Below are 26,782 nucleotides of genomic sequence, written 5' to 3'. Positions count from 1 at the left end.
TTCAAAATAAGATGCAAAGAGAAACTTGAATTATCCCTAAAATAGTTCTAATTACTTCTACATTTTTTTTTAGCATCTGAATTGTACCAAAGTGAATTGCTTTGAGGACAAAAGAGGAATATAGAACATTTGAAAAAACTGGATTCAATTTTGTATTAAATTATTTAAAAATGTTTTGTCAGGACAAAAATAGGAGAGAGAAGTTGTGATAGTAGTGGAGGGTAAGAAATTTTAAATGGGAATCAGGTTTAGAGGAACTATACCACCAAAATGTACACAAGCATCCACAGACACATAAAGAAAGCAAAGGCCCCAGACTATCTTCCCTGTATATGCTTTAATATTCATCATGAGCAATTACACTTGAATGCTAAACTATCCGTCTGAACTTCTACCTAACGTGAAAAACTGCAGAACAACTCAGTGATGATCAAGCATGTGTTTCTATGATGCCAAATATCTGGGTAGAAATTTGAAAATTCTATAAATAATCTAGATATTGCTAAAAGTCCAGACATTTAGTGTTGATGCCAGGACCTCAGTTCCTTGTTTCATTTGAAGAATGAAAATGAAACAAGGAAGCCTGAAATGACTTTGCCACATATTTTTCTTCCTTATGTTTTCCATGGTGCCAAGAAGATTTGATATTTCATCGGGCACAAAATACATATACATATTACATAACATCTGCTAAGAAGAAATTATATAACAGGAATTAAAAGTAAGGGATCTTGACTTGTCGTGTTCCAAAGATACCAGTTTGAGGTGGCACTCACAGCTGCCAACCAAGTTCAAAAGGCACCCTACCCCTTCCTGCTGTGGAGTTCTGGGATATAAGAAGTGGAGTTATGGGCACAATAGCCCCGCACTGATTCTCTCATTCAGTTAATTCAACATCAACCATATGCCAGGGCTGTATTGGGCAATCAGCAGAGGAAAAGTAATTAGGACCCCATATTATTGAGGGGCAGAGCATTTGTCACATGAAAAGCAGGTTAGCTGCTCTTTCCAATGACTTCACTGACCAATTCAAGGACCAAATCTTAGTCCTCATCTTACTTAGCAGCATTTGAGACAGATGTTCAAATCTGTCTCCATAAAATGACTTGCACTTGGCTTCTAGGGTACCAACTTCTAGTTTTCCTCTTACCTTCTCAGGCTCCTTTCCTGGTTCCTTCTTGTCTCCTGAAGCTCTTACTATAAAAGGGCCCTTGGTTCATTCCACAGATGACTGCACTTCTCCATCTATCCTCACTACCCTGTGGATCTCATCCAGTACTAATTCTAAATACCACTGTCTATGTTGACAGCTCCCAGGATTTAAACATCCAGCTACTCCTTTCCCCTGAACCCCACTGTTGTTAGTCTAACTGCTTTATGACATCTCCATTTGAGTATGTGATTGGCATCACATCTAATACTGAACCCCTCCTCTGCCTCCCAAAGCCTTCTCCACCCACAATCTTCCTATTAATAGAAGATCCATCCTGCCAGTTGCTTAGGCCATAAATCATGAGTAATTCGTGCTTCCTCTCTTTTTCTCATGCCCTGTTCCAATCCATCAGAAAACATGTTGGCCCTACTTTCAAAATACACCTCAAATCGGACTATTTCTCTTACATTGATATCACACTGGTCCACACCCTCCACATCTCTTGCTTAATTAATGCAGTAGTCTTATATGTGATCTACTTCCCCTGTTGTCCATTATAACCCATTCTCAATTCAGAAGCTAGACAATCTCTAAGTGAAAAATCAGACCCAAAGCTACCAATAGCTACCCGTTTCACTCCGTAGAGAAACTCTAATCTGTCCAGTGGTCTCAAGGCCCTTCATCATCTGCATCTTACACTTTCTCCGACTCATATCCTACACCATTCCACCCCCTCATCCAGTCTCAGTCACAATGGACTTATCTCTGTCCCTTGCATAAACCAGGAATACTCCTCTTCCTCGATATTTTCAAAGCTCCATCTCTCTGGAACACTTCTCCTAGATATTTGTCTTTCATTGCCTTCAAATCCTTGTCCCAGGGTTGTCGTCCCAAGCAGGTTAATCCTGACGATATACTAAATACACACTTATCCTCCCTACCCACCCACAGCCTCACTATTTTTCATTCTTCTTGCTCTATTTTTCTCCACAGCACTTTCTTACCTTCCCATCTGATGTGTAATTTACTTATTCGCTTATCGTCTACTCATTCCATACATGTACGACCCATGAAGGCAGCACATTCTGGTTTTGTTTACTGCTCTTGATGCTCAATTAATATTTATTATGGGAATGAAGAAAAGAAATAAAATTATTTAGGTTCATCTTATATTTATTTTGGACTAATAATTACATAGTAGACTAATAATGTAAAAAACCCTAGCCAACTAGGATGTAGAGTACAATTTTATAGGAAGTGGATTTGTTTATAGGAAACATTATTTGAAAACCTGAAAAGTATATGAAAGATTGGCTAACAACAGAGGATAAAAGTATATTTCAAGAAACATATTAGATCCTACCAGGGATATATAAAAGTAATGCCTACTTATTATTATTTTCTAACCCAACGCTGACTTTCAAGTTTTAAAATACTTGGCTGCCTTCTAGATTTAATTTTGAATAAATTATCTTTTTTTAAAATACTTTTTTCATTTTTTTATTTTTTTATTTAGAGAGAGCAAGCATGAGGGCAGGGGGATGAGCAGAGGGAAAAGGAGAGAGAGAGAATCCCAGACTCCACACTGAGTGTTGAGCCTGATGCAGAGCCCAATCTCACAATCCTGAGATCATGACCTGAGCTGGAATCAAAAGTCAGATGTTCAGCTGGTTGAGCCACTTAGGCACCATAATCCTTTTATGATTAAATATAATTATTTTATCATTTTTATGAAGTTTTCATTAGGTATATTTTGCCCCTGGTGAAAAGGGGGCAACCAATTCTATAAATTCAAGGAGTATTTCGAGTATAGCCTCTTTTTAAAAAAAAAAAAAAAAAAAAAAAAAAAAAGATTTTCTTTATTCATGAGAGAGAGAGAAAGAGAGAGGCAGAAACACAGGCAGAGGGAGAAGCAGGCTCCAAGCAGGGAACCTGACGTGGGACACGATCCCGGGGCTTCATGATCAGGCCCTGAGCTGAAAGCAGCACTAAACCACTGAGCCACCTGGGCTGCCCCTAGCCTCCATTTAAAAAAAAAAAAAAAAAAAGGAAATGCTACACACTGAAGGATCCAACAAGGAGAAAGCTATAACTTCTGTCAACAATAACAAAAAAAAAGGGGGGCTCTGGATCGATCACACTTGGATGGTCTCATGTGGGAAAAAAACACCACCCTGTCTCTCTTTCTTGAACCCAACTCCCAAGCACAGGCATGTTGACAAACACACAAATACACATTCTCTTTGTAAGGTGGAAGAGAACACAGAGTTAACTGTCCAATCCCAAATAAATTTTGCAGTTATGACCACAACGATAAAACTATCCAAACATAAACTTATTTGAGCTAGTCAATTTTCCAAAAATCCCCAAATTTGTTAGTTTTTTAACAAAATAATTGAAAAAAAATAAATGTTATGTTCTGTGTGGCTAATGTTTCTAATACATTGCAACACAAAGCCCTCAAGTATTCAAAATTAGTTTTTAAAATTAGAAAGAGCACCCAAAGTTTTCTGATATATCTGTAATTAAATTTGCTTATCAGAGTTTCTTTAACTTTTACTGAAAAGAAGCCCTTTAAAGATAGTAATGAAACTATTTCTGAGTAGTGGTAATTATATGTTATGGTTGGTTTGTAATTTTGAAGAGAATAGGGCTATATGAAGTCTTCCAAACTAGTGATCTAAAAATTATTAATGCCAATAAAATTAATTCTAACTGCATAACTCAAAAGCCTAAGTTTGTTACTAGACTTGGTAGACAAAGGAACTGCAAGAATCCTTTGTTCAATAATAACAACAGTTTCCTATGAGACCAATTGTAATAGAAAGTAAATTTAGACCTATGACAAATAGTTTCCTTCCTTTGGGAGACAGAATACTGATAAAAACAGATTATGGATCTGTTAACTTGTTGATAGCAATGTTTTTATGAGCAGGAAGCACCAACCTTTCTTGTTTTTGCTTTAAAACAAAGAGAAGTGTGTCATATAGAAAGAACTTCTAAAATGAGAGATTCTAAAAAAAAATAAAATAAAATAAAATGAGAGATTCTAAGAGCTCTAATGGAAAAAGCACACTTAGAAAAGTATCTATGACTGGCTTTACTTTCCCAAGCAAGTCCTGAGAGGAGAAGGTGGTGGCAGAAGCAACAGTTCACACAGGGATGGATTCTGAGTAAGATTCTTGTAGAAGGGACACAGCAATTGCCAACCAGGGCCCACATAACAGCACAAACTCAGAGAACACCAAGAATCTGGCCAGTGATCTGTTCTCTTCCATTTTACAGATGATAAATCTGAGTAGCAAAATTACATGCCCAATGACAGAGGCCAGAACTGTGGCAAACTTTCTGCCTGGTGCACTTTTTTTTTTTTCCCCTGTAGAGCCCTATCATAGTGCATAGCATTATATTTAAGTAATTGTTAACACTGAGATATAATACTAACAACAACATTATAATGCATAAAATGTAGTTCTTCCTTTGTAGCCAGATTCTTGTGGGTTTGCATAGCATCTCTTTAACTTACTCCCTAGGAAACCTCGCTGGATAGCCACTTAAAAAAGAACACTGAAGTCTTCTACTCATAGGACTTTTCTATCAGTTAACTACCAAATGCTAGCTTATTTTGTGCCTTTTATTTTCCTTTTACCCAACCTAGAAATGTTGTCACATACACCTACATTCACACAAAAGGGCACAGTGCACGGCCCAGAGTAAGGGAGCAAGAATTTAAAGTGTTTAACATCACTCTTGCACATAACCTTTTTTTAAAACTAATAAACACGTGTTTGTACACTTATGGATACATGCAACGCCATGAGAGAACAAAGAAAAACATACGCTGTGCATAATGATCTTTATAATCTAGCTTAGGAGTGTGTTGGAATATTAGGCCACTACACTAAACTTTTAAAATGATGACATTGCTAGACTATTCTAGAATTAGGAACAAAAGAACCAAATTACTGTCCAAAAGAGGAATGGCCTATGTAATAGCCATGTGTTGCCTTGATAACCCAGAATACTCATCTCTTGTAAACCTCAATCACAGTGTTTCACAGGCCTCATAAGACCATTACTAACAGCAGACACACACAACACAGGCCTATCAATCATGGTTGCTCATCCTCCTATCCACAGTGATTGGTCCACGGAAGGTCCATAAACCAATGGTGTCAATTAGTATGTTCCATTCCATAATACAATAATATTGAAAGAAAAGTAAATGGGTTCCTCTGGCATAGCAAGCTATAAGGACAATTAAAACTGAGTCTATCAGTGGCTATCTTGGCACATGGTAAGAGGTATCTTTAAAAAGAATCTAAGCAGCATCAAGTTGAGCTAGTATATAAAAGAAGCAAGAGAGTTCTGACCTTTTCTGAGACCCCTGATCCAGCCATACTTAACAATCCAACTATTTGGATGTCCCAATTCTATGTATGCTTTCAAAAGTTTGTGCTCTCTTGTCAACACATTCTTTTTAGCTCATCTATGACCCATAAAGAATTCTGATAAATACAAGCTTCATCTTCCAATGTGTTTATCATAAATTTTTTTAGTATCTTCAAACTTGCAGAGATTTTATCTACCTGTACAATTGAGACCACCTTCCCTACATAGACTTTTTTTTTTTTCCCATAGACTGTTAAGTCCTTCACCTTAAATATAGGCTTTTAAAAATATGTGCACTACCTTTTAGATGAAAAGACCTCCCAGAAACTTCTCTCTAAGGACAAACAAGAAGGGAAATCAATGACCCAGGGAAATGCCCTACACCATCTTCTGTCTGCAAACATCCTCCTAGACTTACCAAATTCAACTCCAGACTAAAATGTACCACAAAGCAGGTCAGTGGTTGCTTGCAGTAGGAGCAGGGCTTGTGCAGCAGAAGAGAGGGATTACAAAGGAGGATAAGCAAACTGTGGGGGGTAATAGATATGTTCAAGGTCTTGAATGTGGTACTGGGGCTCAGAGGTTTATATATATATATATATATATATACACACACACTCACTAAATTTATACTGTAAATATGTATAGCTTATGGTATGTAAACAATCTGAATAAAACCGTTTCAACAAGACACACCTTTCCAAGGAAAAGCATTTTACAGTATCATCCTTCTTCTGGAACGGAACAAATTAAAATGCCTAGAGTTGCCAATGCAATTTGGTGAAAAGGAAGAAAGTTACATAACAGTAGAGCAGGCAAACAATGACAACTGAGACCCTGATAAGATCCTTCAATTACGCCCCTGCTCTGGGCTACCTACTTCTGGACATATACCTACATGCAAATAATAAAGATTATTTTAAGCAGCAGTAGCTGGGTTTCTATTACCTAGAGCTGGACTCTATTCCTAATATGGTGGTCTTTGGTCTTTTTTTTTTTTTTTTTAAAGCCAGTAGGATCTGCTCATTCCTAGGCTGGGGATCTGTTGTTTCTAATCTTAGAATAAAGTCCAAATCCCAAGCTAACACATCCAAGGATGTGAAGAGCCTGGATCACTGCTGGAGGTAATTCATTAGCCACTATTCCCCACCTCCAGCCATACTACAAATTCTTCTAATGAGCCTTCTATACTTTAGGTGCCATATAAGCAAGGCACATGTTTTTCTAATATTCCTAGCACCTGGCAAAGTGTCTGGTAGAGAAGAGGTACTCAAAATACACTGCTGAATGAAAGAGCTCATGATATTGCTCATTACTCTTTAAAGACAGATAAATGCTTATTCCCTAATCGATTTAATATTTGAGGGAAAGAAATTCAGCCTAATGTTTCAGATTATCTCTTTATATATAACCAATAAAAAGATTTACATTCTTTCATGAAAATCCACATTTCAAAATAAGATGCAAAGAGAAACTTGAATTATCCCTAAAATAGTTCTAATTACTTCTACATTTTTTTTTAGCATCTGAATTGTACCAAAGTGAATTGCTTTGAGGACAAAAGAGGAATATAGAACATTTGAAAAAACTGGATTCAATTTTGTATTAAATTATTTAAAAATGTTTTGTCAGGACAAAAATAGGAGAGAGAAGTTGTGATAGTAGTGGAGGGTAAGAAATTTTAAATGGGAATCAGGTTTAGAGGAACTATACCACCAAAATGTACACAAGCATCCACAGACACATAAAGAAAGCAAAGGCCCCAGACTATCTTCCCTGTATATGCTTTAATATTCATCATGAGCAATTACACTTGAATGCTAAACTATCCGTCTGAACTTCTACCTAACGTGAAAAACTGCAGAACAACTCAGTGATGATCAAGCATGTGTTTCTATGATGCCAAATATCTGGGTAGAAATTTGAAAATTCTATAAATAATCTAGATATTGCTAAAAGTCCAGACATTTAGTGTTGATGCCAGGACCTCAGTTCCTTGTTTCATTTGAAGAATGAAAATGAAACAAGGAAGCCTGAAATGACTTTGCCACATATTTTTCTTCCTTATGTTTTCCATGGTGCCAAGAAGATTTGATATTTCATCGGGCACAAAATACATATACATATTACATAACATCTGCTAAGAAGAAATTATATAACAGGAATTAAAAGTAAGGGATCTTGACTTGTCGTGTTCCAAAGATACCAGTTTGAGGTGGCACTCACAGCTGCCAACCAAGTTCAAAAGGCACCCTACCCCTTCCTGCTGTGGAGTTCTGGGATATAAGAAGTGGAGTTATGGGCACAATAGCCCCGCACTGATTCTCTCATTCAGTTAATTCAACATCAACCATATGCCAGGGCTGTATTGGGCAATCAGCAGAGGAAAAGTAATTAGGACCCCATATTATTGAGGGGCAGAGCATTTGTCACATGAAAAGCAGGTTAGCTGCTCTTTCCAATGACTTCACTGACCAATTCAAGGACCAAATCTTAGTCCTCATCTTACTTAGCAGCATTTGAGACAGATGTTCAAATCTGTCTCCATAAAATGACTTGCACTTGGCTTCTAGGGTACCAACTTCTAGTTTTCCTCTTACCTTCTCAGGCTCCTTTCCTGGTTCCTTCTTGTCTCCTGAAGCTCTTACTATAAAAGGGCCCTTGGTTCATTCCACAGATGACTGCACTTCTCCATCTATCCTCACTACCCTGTGGATCTCATCCAGTACTAATTCTAAATACCACTGTCTATGTTGACAGCTCCCAGGATTTAAACATCCAGCTACTCCTTTCCCCTGAACCCCACTGTTGTTAGTCTAACTGCTTTATGACATCTCCATTTGAGTATGTGATTGGCATCACATCTAATACTGAACCCCTCCTCTGCCTCCCAAAGCCTTCTCCACCCACAATCTTCCTATTAATAGAAGATCCATCCTGCCAGTTGCTTAGGCCATAAATCATGAGTAATTCGTGCTTCCTCTCTTTTTCTCATGCCCTGTTCCAATCCATCAGAAAACATGTTGGCCCTACTTTCAAAATACACCTCAAATCGGACTATTTCTCTTACATTGATATCACACTGGTCCACACCCTCCACATCTCTTGCTTAATTAATGCAGTAGTCTTATATGTGATCTACTTCCCCTGTTGTCCATTATAACCCATTCTCAATTCAGAAGCTAGACAATCTCTAAGTGAAAAATCAGACCCAAAGCTACCAATAGCTACCCGTTTCACTCCGTAGAGAAACTCTAATCTGTCCAGTGGTCTCAAGGCCCTTCATCATCTGCATCTTACACTTTCTCCGACTCATATCCTACACCATTCCACCCCCTCATCCAGTCTCAGTCACAATGGACTTATCTCTGTCCCTTGCATAAACCAGGAATACTCCTCTTCCTCGATATTTTCAAAGCTCCATCTCTCTGGAACACTTCTCCTAGATATTTGTCTTTCATTGCCTTCAAATCCTTGTCCCAGGGTTGTCGTCCCAAGCAGGTTAATCCTGACGATATACTAAATACACACTTATCCTCCCTACCCACCCACAGCCTCACTATTTTTCATTCTTCTTGCTCTATTTTTCTCCACAGCACTTTCTTACCTTCCCATCTGATGTGTAATTTACTTATTCGCTTATCGTCTACTCATTCCATACATGTACGACCCATGAAGGCAGCACATTCTGGTTTTGTTTACTGCTCTTGATGCTCAATTAATATTTATTATGGGAATGAAGAAAAGAAATAAAATTATTTAGGTTCATCTTATATTTATTTTGGACTAATAATTACATAGTAGACTAATAATGTAAAAAACCCTAGCCAACTAGGATGTAGAGTACAATTTTATAGGAAGTGGATTTGTTTATAGGAAACATTATTTGAAAACCTGAAAAGTATATGAAAGATTGGCTAACAACAGAGGATAAAAGTATATTTCAAGAAACATATTAGATCCTACCAGGGATATATAAAAGTAATGCCTACTTATTATTATTTTCTAACCCAACGCTGACTTTCAAGTTTTAAAATACTTGGCTGCCTTCTAGATTTAATTTTGAATAAATTATCTTTTTTTAAAATACTTTTTTCATTTTTTTATTTTTTTATTTAGAGAGAGCAAGCATGAGGGCAGGGGGATGAGCAGAGGGAAAAGGAGAGAGAGAGAATCCCAGACTCCACACTGAGTGTTGAGCCTGATGCAGAGCCCAATCTCACAATCCTGAGATCATGACCTGAGCTGGAATCAAAAGTCAGATGTTCAGCTGGTTGAGCCACTTAGGCACCATAATCCTTTTATGATTAAATATAATTATTTTATCATTTTTATGAAGTTTTCATTAGGTATATTTTGCCCCTGGTGAAAAGGGGGCAACCAATTCTATAAATTCAAGGAGTATTTCGAGTATAGCCTCTTTTTAAAAAAAAAAAAAAAAAAAAAAAAAAAAAGATTTTCTTTATTCATGAGAGAGAGAGAAAGAGAGAGGCAGAAACACAGGCAGAGGGAGAAGCAGGCTCCAAGCAGGGAACCTGACGTGGGACACGATCCCGGGGCTTCATGATCAGGCCCTGAGCTGAAAGCAGCACTAAACCACTGAGCCACCTGGGCTGCCCCTAGCCTCCATTTAAAAAAAAAAAAAAAAAAAGGAAATGCTACACACTGAAGGATCCAACAAGGAGAAAGCTATAACTTCTGTCAACAATAACAAAAAAAAAGGGGGGGGGGTGTTAATGTTTTAGCTTGAGTAAAAAGCAAACACAAAGCTATCTACAATATGGAGAATCGGTATGGTCAAAGGCAAAGACACAGTAAAACAAAATCTTACAATAGGGACTCTCAGCCCTCGCTGTAATTTAGAATTAGGTAGGAAGTTTGAAAAAGATTTAAAAAAAAAAAAATAATCACATGCCTTCCCTTTCTCCCTGGAATTGACTGACTTAGTCTGGAGTGGTACTCAAGTATCAAGTTTCCCAAGTAAAAATTTAAGGAAACAATGTCTTCTGACTAAGGAAATAAGGGGTTGTATTTGAGGAACTTCACAAAGATGGAGCAAGGTGTTCTAGGTTGAGGGCAGGGGATCAGCAAAAACAGAAAGACAACAAAGAGCATTTTGTGGGGAGAATTCTCTGTGGCTAAAATATGTAAAGGGCTGCAAATGAGAGGGGCAGATGGTGAAAGATCTTGAAAGTCATGCTCAAGATTTTGGGTTGATTCTTTTTTTTTTTAATTTTTATTTATTTATGATAAATAAATTTATCTCTCTCACACAGAGAGAGAGAGAGAGAGGCAGAGACATAGGCAGAGGGAGAAGCAGGCTCCATGCAGCGGGAGCCCGACATGGGATTCGATCCCGAGTCTCCAGGATCGCGCCCTGGGCCAAAGGCAGACGCCAAACCGCTGCGCCACCCAGGGATCCCTGGGTTGATTCTCTAATAGTTTTCATCTGTTATCACAAATGGGTTTGGATCACTCATTTTACAATGGTAAAAAAAAAAAAAAAAAAAAAATTGGAGTATAAATTCAGGTGAAATGTGACATGAACAAGGAGGATCTAAACCTAACCTACCTTCACCAGTCCTTCAAACGTGTTTGAAGTGATAATGGCCCATTTTTAAACCACTTTAAACTGTATGTACATCAAGCCACTGAAATACACAAATCTCACTTCTCAAATATGGACTGATACACAATTTTTCTCAAAATGAATTGTTTCATTCTTTGCAATGTCTCATATGTTGTTAAATTTTATGAAAAGTCAATAACCTCACTTCAAGTGAGAAATGGCCTAAATAGCACATTTTTGTTTCTGTTTTTAAATCAAAAGTTGGGAAATATTACAAACATGTTTGGCACAAAGGCAGCCTATAAATATCAGCCCAACAGCATCACATGAGAACTCTCAGGTTCTGTAAACAGTGAATCATTTTTAAATCAAAATGCAAGAAAATAATTAGCAACCAGTTAAATATTTTAAATTCATTCAGAGTCTGACCGAGAACACAGAAATAACATAAACCTAACCACACATGAAAATATTAAACAAGAGTAATTTGAAAAATTATGATCAGATTTTTGAAAAATGACATCAGTGCAATCATTTGAAAGTAACAGCAATAAGTAGATTTTTTTTCTTTGGCTGAAGTACTAGTGTTTCTTTTATTTTCAAGTTAAGACTAAACAAAATTAAAGTTTTCCAACACTCTAATGACCAGAATGGGACTCAAATAAATGTACACGTTAATCATTCCATATTTATACTTACTATACCTCAGTAATTTTTTCTTACAACTAAAAGATTAATATTACTACTTTGAGGGCATGAACTCCTGCCTCCATAGGGCCCGCCAGAGTAAACCAACACCAGCTAACATTAAGTGCTAGAAATCCCAATAGCTTGTGTTCCTTATCATATGCAGGTTTGTAATTAAGAAATTTAAAATAAACTTTTCTTCTTGAAGTTGTAACAATTTATTTTTTTCTCTGTAGTGTACCCAAGCATTTATCCATTTTTCCATCTTATCCTAAAACTCATGAGGCCAGAATGAAAAATATCATCACCAGCTTATAAATGGAAAAACTGAAGCTCGAATAAAGTAAGCTGTTTGCCCAAGGTTAAATTCTAAGTTGTAGAGTTGGTATTCAAAGTTAGGTTTTCTTCTGAACTCAATTATTTCTCTCCCTGTTCACTGTAGAGATTTTTTTTTTTTTTTTACCTTTACATATGGTATAGTTTATCTGTTTTAAGACTATCCAGTTTCAGATATTCAAATGTAAATTATAAATCTAGGTCTTAGAATGGATGTAAATTAGTATAACTTTTGAGTCTGTATGGAGATTTCTCCCAAAGCAAGAAATAAAAAAAAAAAAAAAGCAAAGGTATAGGGAAAAAATTGCAAAAAAAAAAAAAGATCATTAAAACAAACTTGGAAAGGATTTAGAAGAATACAGAAAAAGAAACAAACTTCTGAAATGACCCTTCTTATTTTAAGATCACAGTTATTCATGTTCTTTATATTCTCAATTAAAACTATGCATATATATGAATAAGTATTATATATAATATTTAATACCTATGTTAAAAATCAGCAGTGCAACTCCTAAAAGTCTCTTCTCCTCTGCTCAGGAAGCACATGGACATAAATTATCAATCTTCTATATGTTAACACATTTTAAAATAACATTTATTTCATATTCTTAAGATTCCGCACAAAAGTATTTTTAAAAAGTTGTTTGTCACTGTCAAAACATTTTCAATTAAAAGTATTCTAAAATAAATTATTAAACATAAAAAAGACTATTTTCCCAAAGTAGTTTTCATTTGCGTTTATATCATAAGCAATATGAAAAAGAGTCCCGCTCTTTCTACATTTTCCCCAATTTCATTATACCTTTTTCACTCCAACTTCTCTAAGCCACAAAGCTGTCCCCTAGTCCTAAACTATATGGTACCTACAGTCAGTCATTCCCTCAAATCACATTTAATTGTCCCACTCCATGTATGCAAACTAGATCCTGTTTTCACCAAGCAGGGAGGTATTTGCCTTTGTATGTGTTTATTACTCCCCACAGTTCTTAGCAGAGTATACCCATTAGGCAAATATTTATTGACTGAATAAAGCTCCTGAGGTCATATGGAGAAAAGACAGTAAATAAAAAAAAAAAAATTTTTTTTAAGGTTTCATAAAGCCGTATTGATTTTAAAGCCCAGTTTGCGGGGTCCCTGGGTGGCGTAGCGGTTTGGCGCCTGCCTTTGGCCCAGGGCGCGATCCTCGAGACCCAGGATCGAATCCCACGTCGGGCTCCGGGTACATGGAGCCTGCTTCTCCCTCTGCCTGTGTCTCTGCCTCTCTCTCTCTCTCTGTGACTATCATAAATAAATAAAATTTAAAAAAAAAAAAAAATAAAGCCCAGTTTGGTTCACTGCTGTCTTCCTGAACTGAGAACAATGCCTGTCGTAAATAAAGATTTATTGAGTAAAGAAATGTTCAGTTTCTTTAAATATGCAGAAGTTCTGAAGCCAGTCTTTCTCTTTCTTATAATACCGTGAAGGTGCAAGGAAGAGAATTCTATTTCTCCTCTTCCTACCCTATCTATAAATAGTTTATATTCACTACACTAATTTAAAGTTATTCGGTACTAGGGATCCTACTGACTAAAAAGCCAAACCATAAATAACAAGAATCAGCTGCCTCTTTGGTCAGCTGGACCAGAAGTCCACGACAAGTTTGGGGGATGTTCCTTCCAAGCCATCTTAGTGACATGCTTTCTAGCCTGATCATGAATTCTGCTCTCATCTTAGGTTCATCAGCAGGCCACCTGAGCATGTGGACAGTCTGGTTTGGAGAGTCCTAAGTTCCTCAAGAAAATTCTTCAACACCAGAGCAGGCCATGGCCTTTACACCTGCCACTCCCATATGCAATCGTGGTTTCACTAACAGTTTTAGAAATGACCTCAGACTCAGTCCTGAAATGCTGTGCATATTTCAAAGGCAGTTACCCTGGTGGGATTGGAACTTGTGAAAGGTCCACCTATTTGTACCTTAGAAAGAAATGTCTCCTAGGTCTTCAACTTCAACCCTACCCCCAAATACTTCACACTTCTCATCTTAAAAATGTTGAGGGAGAGACCAGGGAGGATATGGAATCTTAGTAACAGCGGCTCAGTTTCAGCATCTAGTTAAGACCTGGTCCAACTTTTACCTTCCACTTAGCTCCAATTTAAACTGCTGGCCTCAGTTAAGCTTTTTCGCAATGTATAAGTAGACAGTAATTCATTTCTTAAAATATCTTTCTTATCTAAAAAGTCAGTATTTAAAAGGATGCTAACCATTTTATAGCTTTGTGAATTTCTAATTAAGGTTTACTGCATCGCTATTAAGATCAATAGAATACACTTTGAAGGTCAAGTTGGATTAGATATAAAAGTCAAAATGTTCCTTCAGAATCTCCTTTCTCAGGATCCCTGGGTGGCTCAGCGGTTTAGAGCCTGCCTTTGGCCCAGGGCGTGATCCTGGAATCAAGTCCCACGTCGGGCTCCCCACATGGAGCCTGCTTCTCCCTCTGCCTGTGTCTCTGCCTCTCTCTGTCTCTGTGTGCCTCTTGTGAATAAATAAATAAAATCTTAAAAAAAAAAAAAAAAAGAATCTCCTTTCTCCTTGCTTTCCTGATACGCAGTAAATACAACTAGAAATGACATACCTTGAAAACAGCTAGACTTAAAAATAACCTGCCTTTAATATATATAGCACATTAATCTGTATCATATATAATGCACATTAATTTATTTATATAGACCTCTCTCAGTCAAGTAAGCATGCAGACATTATGGGGTAAATGTCTGGTGAACAGATGACTAAATCATGGGGTGGGGGCAAAATTCAGGGCACAAGATGGTGAACTTGAAGTTCTAAGCTGGCTATTAGTGCTAATAAAAGAAAATACCTGGAGAATTGGTCAGCACTTAATAATCAATACGATATATATGCTTCAGGTGAGACAAATGTGGATACTGATCTGAAACTTGACATGAGTCTCCAATTACAAGGCGCTGAATCACCAGGTGTTTTACAATTCCCCTCCCCCATGTCTACTATCAGTGACCATGTGATTAGATTCCTAGAACTAGCCAGAAAAACATACTTTATTCCACTGTCTTGCCTTCAAAGCTTTGCCAGCATGTTCATATACAAAAGAACAGTAATGGTAAAACGATCCAGCCTGTCTCTCCTGTTGGTGACCACAAGGCAGCCTCTCCATTCCAAAGATGTAACCTAAGCTTGCACAGATGGCCTAGCTCTCTGCTAATGCAGGGGAGCTGGGTTTGTTTTCAGGGTGGGTGCTGCAAACCTGCAGGTGTATTTATAGAAGGGAGCAAGACTAGGATGGAGGGATGATGACAGAAGAGGAAGTTTCTTCCACCTGAGAGAGAAGCCTGTGGAAGGATCTGGATCCCCACAGCCTAGGTCCTATTCCCGACTCGCCAACCACCAGCCATGTAAACTTAATAAACCCCTTTTTGGTCTGTTATCTTACGTATACAATGTAGACAATACCCCCTCGCCTCGGACGGCTGTCAGAATGAGGAATGAAATCATGAATGCAAAACCAGGGATGTGACAGGCAATCAATAAACAGCAACCTGCTCCCCCATCCCTCTGTCTGCCCAGAGCTGAGCCTCAAAAATCACAGAGATAGACTGTACCTTAAATCTAAAAGCCCCAAGCTTGTTAGCAGAGAAAGAAATGTCTTGGCTGGAGGAGGCTTGCTTATTTACTGGAGGATTTGGCTTAAAATGGAGTTAGGACATTAATAAGACGGGAGACCACATGGGAAAAAGCATCCAGCGTGAGCAAACGGACCACCACCCCCCCCCCCCAAAAAAAAAAATTAAATAAATAAAGACAACCCTTTATGTAAGCACGAAACAAACTTCGGAAGCTGCGGATATCCTGCGAACCTCCTCGGTGACCTCAGCTCAGACCACAGGAGCACGTAGAGCTAACCGGGATGCACACTGCCCATATGCCGCGTTGTCGGGTTCGGATCACGCTATTTTTGCAGAACTGTCCCCAAAACCCCGAGGCGGCTCTCCCGCCTCCAAACCTTCCCCCCCCCCCCCCCCGCCCGCGAGGGGTTAGTTACCAGGAGGGATAGGGATGGGAAAGCGGGAAGGTCTGGTCGCAGGACTGAAAAACAAGGCGGTGGGTGAGGGGGCGGGGTAGAGAGGCGGCCGGTGGCCAGAGGGACGGCGGCTTCACCCCGAAGCCAAGGAGGAGACTGCGACGAGCGGCGGCTCGCGGGCTCGGCGGGGACGGCGGGGGAGGCCAGGGCGCGAGCGTGGGCGGGCGGGGAGGGCGGCCGAGCAGGTGCAGAGCCCCCGAGCGGAGGGGAGGGGAGGGGAGGGGCGGGCGCGGGGCACTCACCGTGTACAGCAGGTTGAGCGCGCACAGGCAGTTCTTGGAACACGCGAAGCCCCCGCAAACCATCTCTGCAGCCCGTGCTGCCTGCCCGCAGCCGCAGGTAAACGTGGCCCGGGCGGGGCTCCGGGGCAGCCTCTTTGTCCTCGCCTCCGGGGCCGGGCCGAGGCGGGGTGGGGGGGCCCTGGGCTGGGGCTGCAGTGCGCTGCGCGCCCGCCGCGGCTCGAACCCGCTCCGGAACCTGCGGCCGCCGCAGCTGGAGCCGGAGCCCGAGCGCGAGCGCGAGCCCGAGCCCGAGCCCCGCCCAGCCGCCCCGGCTCGCCCCGCGCGCTGATTGGCCGCCGGCTGGGAACAAAGGTAGAAATATGCAAATGAATGCGCTCCGCAGGCCGGCAGCGGGGAGGGGCGGGGCGGGGCGGGGCGCGGGGGGGGGCGGAGGCCTGGGGACCTCGCTCCGGGCCGGGCCGTGTGACAGCGACCGGGCTGCGGCCTCCCGGGGAGCAGGTGAGCAGAGGGCGGGGCTGGCCGGAGGTCCACGCTGGCAGGGAGAACTACGACAGCACCTCTCCGTTCTGGGCCGTGGGGATGACGTGGCACCATTTTGAATGAGGCTTTAAAATTAAGCACCTGGCCTTGTTTGGATGCAATAGTGGGAAAATAAATGAAGGAAGGGGAAGGACTTAAAAGAAGGGGGAAGGGAATGAAAGGGGGTAAATAAGTCAAAGGATGAAATCTCTGCTTGTCTCAGAAAATGCATCAAGTACGTGGCCTAGGCATGGGACCCCTGTCCGGGTCACGTTTATTCCACGGGGATTTGCAAACTACCCAATAGCGACGAATGTGTGCATTCAAGAGAAAAATCAGGAGGGAGCATTTTTGTCTTTCAATCTTGAATTGCCGTAAGCGTTTCTTTTCTCACGAGTGAAGATTGCGAGACATTTTTAAATGCTAGAGTCTTGAGTCTGTTAACGCTATGGAGTGACTACTGTGGAAGTACATCTTGTATCCTCAGATTCCTCAGCCACAAATTGAGTTTTTATGGTGAGCACTTTTTGCAAGTGGCATGTGTCAGCTAGGATTAGTAAGATGTAACAGTTTTTTAACCTACTGTGTTACAGCCACTAAGCTAAACCAATAAAGGCTTGGTTGTTTCATAGTACCTTCTACCAAAAAAGGTCCCTATTATATTAAGAAATGTTCAGATACGTATATGGAACCTAAGGGTTCATGCTGAGTAAATTATGTGATAGGAAATACTAAATATACGTTAAGTAGAACACTGCAGCTAATTGAAATAGCATTCGTGTAATTTCCTGTTCCCCTCCCACCCTCCCCAAACCTCACCGAACCAAGAAAACTCCATTGATTATTTAGCTTTTGTATTCCACATTAACTTTTTGTATACATCCAGAAGTATTCCAAAAATCAATCTGGAAAATGACCTTCCAACCCAAACAATAGGTGTTGCTCAGCTTTCCATTTTACTTTATATTTTAAAGATTTTATTTATTTATTAATGAGAGACACAGAGAGAGAGTCAGGCATGTTGAGGGGAGCCTGATGTGGGACTCTATCCCTGATCCCCCTGGAATCAGGACCTGAGCTGAAGGTAGAAGCTCAACCACTGAGCCACTCAGGTGCCCCTCAGCTTTCCTTTTTTTTTTTTTTTTTTTTAAGATTTTATTTATTTATTCATGAGAGACACAGAGAGAGAGAGAGGCAGAGGGAGAAGCAGGCTCCCTATGGGGAGCCCTATGTGGGACTCAATCCTGGGTCTCCAGGATCAGGCCCTGGGCTGAAGGCAGCGCTAAACCATTGAGCTACCCGGGCTGCCCATCCGCTTTCCATTTTAAAAGCCAGAGACTTACTAAGGAAGTGCTAGCAGGGAGATCTGTTCTTCCTCTTCTCATTCCTGGATGCCACCAATGTTGATACCATTTAATTGCTCCCCCAACCATGACAACTCTTCTTTGTCTTCTTCATAGTACCCTCTCCCATCTCCTTGCGGGTTGAATCTCTTTCATCTCAGAGAAATGCCACCAATATATATTGGTCAGGGGTCCAGCAGGAAGGATATGGCTCATTCAAATAGCATAATTGCAAAGAGTTTAATAAAGAGACTGTTTTAAAAAGTGTGGACAGGGTTAAAGGAAGCCAACAAAGGATAGTGGGACAGCTCAGATCTAGCAACAACAGGTATTTATGATTTCCCTTAAGTCTAAGTGGCAATTTAGGGAACAGTTACAGAAGCCAGACAAGAGCTGTAGCTGTAGAAGCATTGTCTGATTAAGAGTTATCGGCTTTAATAGAGAAAACCGAGGAACTACTGCAAACTGGGAAAAAAAAACAAAACATAATGAATTTCTCTTTAGGATTTATAAAAGACCACCATTTAGGGCCATCCTATTAAGAATAAGGCAGATACACTACAAATTCATAGTTAAAAAATCAACAACAACAACATGGGAAATCGGGGGGGGGGGGCGCTTAATCAGTTAAGCAACTGCTTTCAGCTCATGTAAGTCAAGATCCCAGGGTCCTGGGATTGTGCCCCACATTGGGATCCCTGCTCAGCAGTCTTCCTCTCCCTCTGCCCCTCCTCCCAGCTTGTGTTCACACACTTTCTCTCTCTCTCTCTCAAATAAATAAAATCTTAAAAAAAAAAAAATCAGAGAACTGAAGACCCAAAAATACCTAAAAGAACAAAAATCCAGGAAGAAATAAGACATTCTTAGGAAGAAAAGTTCACAATTGCTTTTATCTCACATGGATTGGGTATAGAAAGAAGACTGTGTGGAGTGAGAGACAAAGAGAAAATAGATGATCATTTAACCATCTTTTAATGCCCACATGTGAACTAGTGTGACAGTTCCAGGTTGCCTCAGCCCTAGAGAGAGTCTACAACTATTTGACAGTTTTAACCCATGAGGGTGTTACACATTTTAAAGTCTGTCTGGGCAGCCTGGGTGGCTCAGTGGTTTAGCACTGCCTTCGGCCCAGGACATGATCCTGGAGACCCAGGTTCGAGTCCCACGTCGGGCTCCCTGCATAGAGCCTGCTTCTCCCTCTGCCTGTGTCTCTGCCTCTCTGTATCTCTCATGAATAAATAAATAAAATCTTTAAAAAAAATAAAGTCTGTGTCAGAGAAGAGTGCTCTTTCCACACCTTTCTCAAGGTTCACAGATCTTACCCAAATAAATAAATAAATGTCATTAACAGCTGAGGTCAGGACAGGAAAGATGAGAAAGAACCCTACAGTGTAATCTGGGTTTTTAATGCAGAGCATTGGCTGCTGAAGACTAAGGGAGTAGCAGAAGAAAAAAATTTCCTCTATGATATACTGTAACAGCCCTCCAGATCTAAGAGCATCATGATAAGGAGAGATCTCACAAGGACATGACTGAAGAACAAAGACCACTCCTCAGCAAACAAAATGGTAACAGCTAGATTGTAAACCACAGGATACCTTCCAAGGCTCAGAAAACTGGTGACTGGGCATAAAGTACAAAGACCTCCTTCCTATAGAAAAAATAGTCCCCAACATGCCCTCAAAAATATTTGAAGCCAATGCTGATTGAATCTAATTAAACCTGTAACAAATTCTGACCCAGCTCAACTATAGTTTAGACTGCGTTAGGCACCAGAGTAGCAGCCTGATAGAATAAGGCATGTACCATTTTCTGGGGGTAAATATTATTTAATTCACTCTCAGCAGTTCTTTTATATATACTATGACACAAAATCAAAAATTATGACGGGGGGGTGCCCCGGTGGCTCAGCAGTTGAGCGTCTGCCTTTGGCTCAAGGCATGATCCCAGAGTCCCAGGATCGAGCCCCACAATGGGCTCCCTGCATGGAAACTGCTTCTCCCTCTGCCTCTCTCTCTCTGTGTTTCTCATGAATAAATAAATAAAATATTTAAAAAATTATGAAGGGTGTGGATGATCAAAAAATTTTGGCTTAAAAGAAGAAATGGTCAATAGAATCAGACCCAGAGATGATCCTGATGTTGGAATGATCAGACAGCTCCTGAAAATTCAAAGATAAACTAATGAATTTTACGTGCAATTTCTAGGTCCTTAAATAAGTCATTATTTAAGATTTTTACTTATTTATTTATTTGAGAGAGAGAATGAGAGAGAGAGAGCATGAGAAGGAGGAGGATCAGAGGGAGAAGCAGACTCCTCAGTGAGCGGGGAGCCTCCTGGGACCCTGGGATCATGACCTGAGCTAAAGGCAGACACTTAACTGACAGAGCCACCCAGGCAACCCCTTGAATAATTCTTTAATATGAAATGAATTTTTAACAATTCAGGAGACTGGTGCACTCCATTCTCCTTCTCCTATGATGTTGCTGTTGTTGTTTTAAATCAAGGAAACAGCATTCTTATGCATTAATCCAGATACTCCGAGAAGAAGACACCAAGACTGGAAAGATGTACAAGAGATTTATTGGAAGAGACATATGTGAGCTTTCCTAGGAGCTACAGGAAGTTGTGAGTGCTAAAAGAACATAATGGAGGTCTGACTTCCATGAAGTAGAAAAGGAAGGAAAGAAGGGACAAAAGGAGGGAGAGAGGGAGCCAAAGGGGAAGAAGAAAAAAAGAAGGAGAGAGAGAAGACGTTAGACTTCAGGGTAGTTATAAGATTTGGCAAGGCCAGAAGAGGGTCTTTGAGCCAAGGTCAGATGTCCAAAAAATCTAGCACGCTTCCCTGTAATGCAGCTGCCTCAGTATCCCTGCCTCAGTCAATCAGTGGATGAAAACACCAGCACAAATGCAATGATGAATATCAGAGTATAACATTGGGACTAGCTTCAATTATGTTCTCCAAAATTGACGTGAGAGGTGGATTTTCTTAAAAAATAACTCTAACTACATTTTCCCCTTATGTCCTAAAAATATTTCTGTAATCACATTTCAAACCATCTTTCAATTTTTCAGTCCTCATCATTTTATCAGGGAAGAAAATTCTCTAACTTCATCTGGGTAATCGATTTCAAGTTTTAACAAACATTTAAAAACACTTCATAAAAAAAATAAAAATAAAAATAAAAAAATAAAAAATAAAAAATAAAAACACTTCATGGGGGTGCCTGGTGGGCACTGTCAGTAGAGCATGTGACTCTTGATCTTGGGGTCATGAGTTCAAGCCCCATGTTGGGTGTAAAGTTTACTTAAGGAGAAAAAATAAGAGTCTGTTTTTAAAAAATGTTTTAATAAAAAATTAAATAAATAAAACCCCTTCATGGTTTAGATTTAGCTTGACATGTCTTAATTTTTTATTATTTTTTTTTTGCCATTCAAGTTTAAGGTCAACTTTTTTTTTTTTTATAATTCAATACAAGGACTTCATTGTGTTCCATAAATCTTTTTTTTTTTTTTTAAGATTTTATTTACTTACTCATGAGAGACACAAAGAGAGAGAGGCAGAGACAGAGGCAGAGGGAAGAGCAGGCTCCATGCAAAGAGCCTGATGCAGGACTCAATCCCAGATCCTGGGATCACACCCAGGGCCGAAGGCAAGCACTAAACTGCTGAGCCACCCAGACGTCCCTGTGTTCCATAAATCTTAAGTAAAATGATTCCCAAATTTTTGTACAGCATTAACTGCTCTACCAAAAGACTTCCTGGACTTCTCAGAAATATGAACATGAAATTAGATAAACATGAAATTGTTCACATGCATCCTATAGTCACATGAAATATCAGTGATATAGCAAATTTTAAATCGCTTCAACTAAGTTGCTATAGCTAAATCCCAGTATATTTCCTGAAATATTATTAAATAAACTAAACGCCAATTCTTAAAATGTCTGTCAAGGATTTTAATGAAAATTGATCCAGGTAAATGATTTCTAGTGACAACTAGATTTTTTAAACACATTTTTTTGGCCCATTATTCCTCTGATATTCTGTCTCCAGGACAAATAAAGGAAAGAACTGTAGAATCTTTCCTTTGAAATGTTTTGTAATCTTTTGAATTCAGTGAAGCATAAGAAGGGAGTTACTTGGCCAAGAATAAGACAAAAGAAGCTGATCAATAGCTGCTTCACTCCTTCCAGGTCTATCTCTCCCGCTATTTTCCCTGGTATCCTTTTTGATGTTTTGCCAGACTTTAGCAAATGAATGCGACATATTCTTCTGTCCTACAACAATATTGTCTCCCTTTTGCTATGTAGTATGTTTGACTATTTTTTTATAAATTTTATTTATTTATTCATAGAGACAGAGAGAGAGAGAGAGGCAGAGACACAGGCAGAGGGAGAAGCAGGCATCATACAGAGAGCCTGACGTGGGACTCGATCCAGGGTCGCCAGGATCACACCCTAGGCTGCGGGCGGCGCTAAACCGCTGCACCACAGGGGCTGCCCTAGGATGTTTCACTATTAATGCCAAAGGATTTCAAATAATAATTCATTTTCAGAAAATTTCTTCCAACTACAAATTAAACTTGAAGGTTTTTTTTTTCTTCTTTTTTTAAAAAATATTTTATTTATTTATTCATCAGAGACACACAGAGACAGATACAGGCAGATAGAGAAGCAGGCTCCCCACGGGAAGCCCAATCCGGGACTGGGTCCCAGGACCTCAGGATCACCACTGAGCCAAAGGCAGATGCCCAACCACTGAGCCACCCAGGTGCCCCTGTTTTTGTTTTTGTTTTTTTTCTTTTACAAACCTTTTTTTCTTTCCACATAATGTCAATGGGACTAAAATGTATGCATATATAGGACTATCTTGTCATATACTATGGCACTAAAATCTCAATTCTGAACTTCTGCGACTATTTTTAGTGGCATATTCAGCTATTTTACAATTCTGGGGCCTAATGGGCAAAACCAGCTTGATAGCCAGACAAATCCAACCAGACCACTGATCAGCTGGCTATAATGATAGGGGGGACAATCAGTTTTAAGGATGGGATAATCTGCTTACTCTTTGCCTCTGTTTTCTCCACATCCTCCCTTCCAGTTTTTTTTTTTCATGTGATATCTTAATGATGTACCAAAGAGAGTACAATTTGAAATGAATTGACATTTTCAAGATTCCATCATACCTAAAAGAACTTTCTAGAAATCTACCCTATTGATTTGAAGGCCTGAATCTGTTTCCATTTTGAGTCTTGTAAAGAAGCATGTATTATATTTATTTAGTCTGATGGCTATGTCAGTAAATAATTTTTTATATCTGAAAACTAATAATAGTGCCTTAGCTAATACATGTATATCAGAGAAAAACAGGTAAAAATGAATAAGAAAAGGTGCAATTAAAGGGGTCAACTGAATTTATTTAAATAAACTGTCATTATGTATGAGAAAATGGAAGGAAACCTGACATTTATAAGGGTGATCAAATGTATTTAATTCTTTTTAAAATTATCTTTCTGCCTCTTACCTATAAACAGTTTATGAATTCTAAAAGGAAGATTGATGTAGTATAATGTAGTTCCTGGCACACTAGAAATCATTCAGACTGGAAACAACTCAGATCCATCAATACTGGAAATGGATAATGAAATCATGCTACAATCACATAATGGAAACCTATCTCCAAACTGAAAGAGAACAGGATGCAGCTACCTCAACAATATGGATATGTCTTGCAAATACTGAGTTAAAAGAAAACAGAAGTACAAGAATGTATATTGTATGATTCCATTCATATAAAATTCAAAAATGTCTATTTTAATGCAGTATTTAGAGATGAATGCTGAAGAGCAAGACTCGAAATAAAAGCAGGGGATTGATAACAATAAGGTCAGGTGAGTCATGCATTTGAGGAAGTATGTGTGGAAACAGTGAGTGGAAAAAGGTAATGGGGGATCCCTGGGTGGCGCAGCGGTTTGGCGCCTGCCTTTGGCCCAGGGCGCGATCCTGGAGACCCGGGATCGAATCCCATATCAGGCTCCTGGTGCATGGAGCCTGCTTCTCCCTCCACCTGTGTCTCTGCCTCTCTCTGTCTCTGTGACTATCATAAATAAGTAAAAATTAAAAAAATTAAAAAAAAATATTTAAAAAAAAAATAAAAATAAAATAAAAAAAAAAAAAGGAAAAAGGTAATGGGGGACTCCTGGGGTGTCAATCATGGTCCTAGGGTATCTCTGTGAAGAGTGGCGGAGCGGAGAAAAACTTACAGCATGAAGTAATCTCAGATTTTATATTATATAAATAATGTTATTGTGCTTCTAGAACAAAATAGTAAAACCACCTATCTATTTTCAAAATTGGTTTCTTGCACAAATTTTCCATTTGAACGGTAACTTTTTTAGGGAATGGAGCTAATAAGTTGATCTTTGTCACTTCACATCAGAGGGTTTTGTATATTAGCCGTTACTGCCATAAAGTGCCAATTGTGTCTTCATGATATTTTTGGCAAAGCCTACCAGGTACAATTTAGGGCAAAGAGACCTAGTTTTTGGAATTAAAAATGTGCCAAGTTAAGTCATATCCTGTTTACACAAGTTTAAATATACTGGCACAAGTTGTTAAAACTTTCCTGAAATAGGGAGCATGGTAAATATTTTGAGACCATAAGAGTGGTCAGAAAATGTTTTCATTCTTTGTCATTTTATTAATGGATCCTAGTATATTGAATTCCAGGTTGAAATTTGTTTCTTCTTATAAGTTGAAAGGTCTTTCTATAATAAATTTTATATTATGGTGCTTCTGAAAATTCCGCAGTCTTTCTAATTCCTGATACTTTGAAGATTTTTATTTATTTAGGAGAGAAGGAGAGAGAGTACAAGCATATGGAGGAACAGAGAGAGAGAATCTCAAGCAGGCTCTTTACTGAGCATGGAGCCTGAGCAGAGCTTGATCCTATGACCCTGAGATCATGAACTAAGCCAAAATCAATCAATAATTGGACACTCAGCTGATTGAGCCACAGAGGTGCCCCACCTGATACTTTGCTTATGACAATTTGTATTTTTTATGCTCTTTGGAAGCTTGTAAAATCTTCCCTTTGACCTCAGTTTTCTGAAAACTTGGAGGAGCTCTTGAAGAAAAAGGATACCAAAGTACAAAATAGAATGAACCTAGGTACAAAAAACAATTGTCTAAAATGGAAAAACAACAACAACAACAACAAATTTTTAGATTTTAGATTTAATTTATTTTAGATTTTTAAAATAAGTACTACAAAATGCCCCCCAAAATCATATTGTTTGTATTAATTAACCACCTTATACAATTCTATAATACATTTCCCCTACATTTTGTCTTCTTACTTTATGATCTCTCCTTTATATTATAATCATTTTGTAGTATTTTCCACAAAAAAGGATAGAAATCTAATTCAGTCTTTCTGCTAGCATGGTTGATCGAAATTCTATTTATTATCAATAAGTTAGATTAACATTTTCTACTTTACAACTTACAGTCACAATTTATTATTGGTAATGCTATATATATTTGGGGAAAACCCCTAATCATTATCTATTTCTATATAACACATTACCCTTGAGTTTAATAGCTTAAAACAATAACCATTTTATTATATCTCACAATTGTATAGGTCAAGTATTTGAGCGGGCCTTGGCTGGCCAGTTCTTTTGCTCTATACAGTATTAACAGGGCCATTTGGTGATATTCATGTAGCAGCCACACTGGTCTGGAGGGTCCATCTTCACATGCTGGGGTTCACCTGGAACATTCTTTCTCCATGTCATCTCAAGAGCTCTCCATGCAATCTTTGTGAATTTACAACCTAATAGCAAGGTGGACACTAACAATCCTCTTAAAGATGGGACTCAGAATTGGCCCAGTATCACCTCCACTGTACTTATCAAGCAGAGCAGTCATGGGCCAGGCCAAATTCAAGGGGAGAGAAAAATAGACTCAAACTCTTGATAGGAGTGTGGCAAAGATTTTTGTGGCTGTCTTTTTTTTTTTTTTTTAAGATTTTATTTATTTATTCATGAAAGACACAGAGGAGAGAGAGAGGCAGAGACACAGGCAGAGAGAGAAGCAGGCTCCATGCAGGGAGCCTGATGTGGGACTCAATCCTAGGACTCCAGGATCATGCCCTGGGCCAAAGACAGGCACTAAACCACTGAGCCATCCAGGGATTCCCTTTGGCTGTCTTTAATTATAACACAGTGATTCTTGTTATTTATAAGCTACCTAACAAACCACCCCTAAAGCACAGAAGCTTAAAACAATAATTTATTATCAATTCTCATGGTTCTGTGTGTTTTGTATACTCAGCTTGGCATTTTCTCACTTGAGATTCCTCATTCTGTTGCTGTCATTAGGAGGCTAAAGTTAGAGTGATCTGGAGGCTCCAATTGGCCAGACATACATGATGGCATC

At 39.2% G+C, this 26,782-nt stretch overlaps 1 protein-coding gene across 1 annotated transcript in view; it reads right to left on the bottom strand.

The window, feature by feature from the left end:
- TSPAN13 (tetraspanin 13) overlaps positions 1–16,749 on the bottom strand; it is a 38,895-nt gene extending 22,146 nt beyond the window's left edge. The window contains exon 1 of the mRNA XM_041728223.1: positions 16,474–16,749. Coding sequence (XP_041584157.1) covers positions 16,474–16,536 — 63 coding nt within the window. The 5' untranslated portion in view covers positions 16,537–16,749. The remainder of the gene's footprint in view (positions 1–16,473) is intronic.
- Between the last annotated feature and the right edge of the window lie 10,033 nt (positions 16,750–26,782).

This window comes from Vulpes lagopus, chromosome 13 (genome assembly GCF_018345385.1).
Source record: "Vulpes lagopus strain Blue_001 chromosome 13, ASM1834538v1, whole genome shotgun sequence".
Taxonomy (NCBI): Eukaryota; Metazoa; Chordata; class Mammalia; order Carnivora; family Canidae; genus Vulpes; species Vulpes lagopus.
Note: the sequence above shows the minus strand (reverse complement) of the source record. Positions and strands in the feature narration are given on the sequence as shown.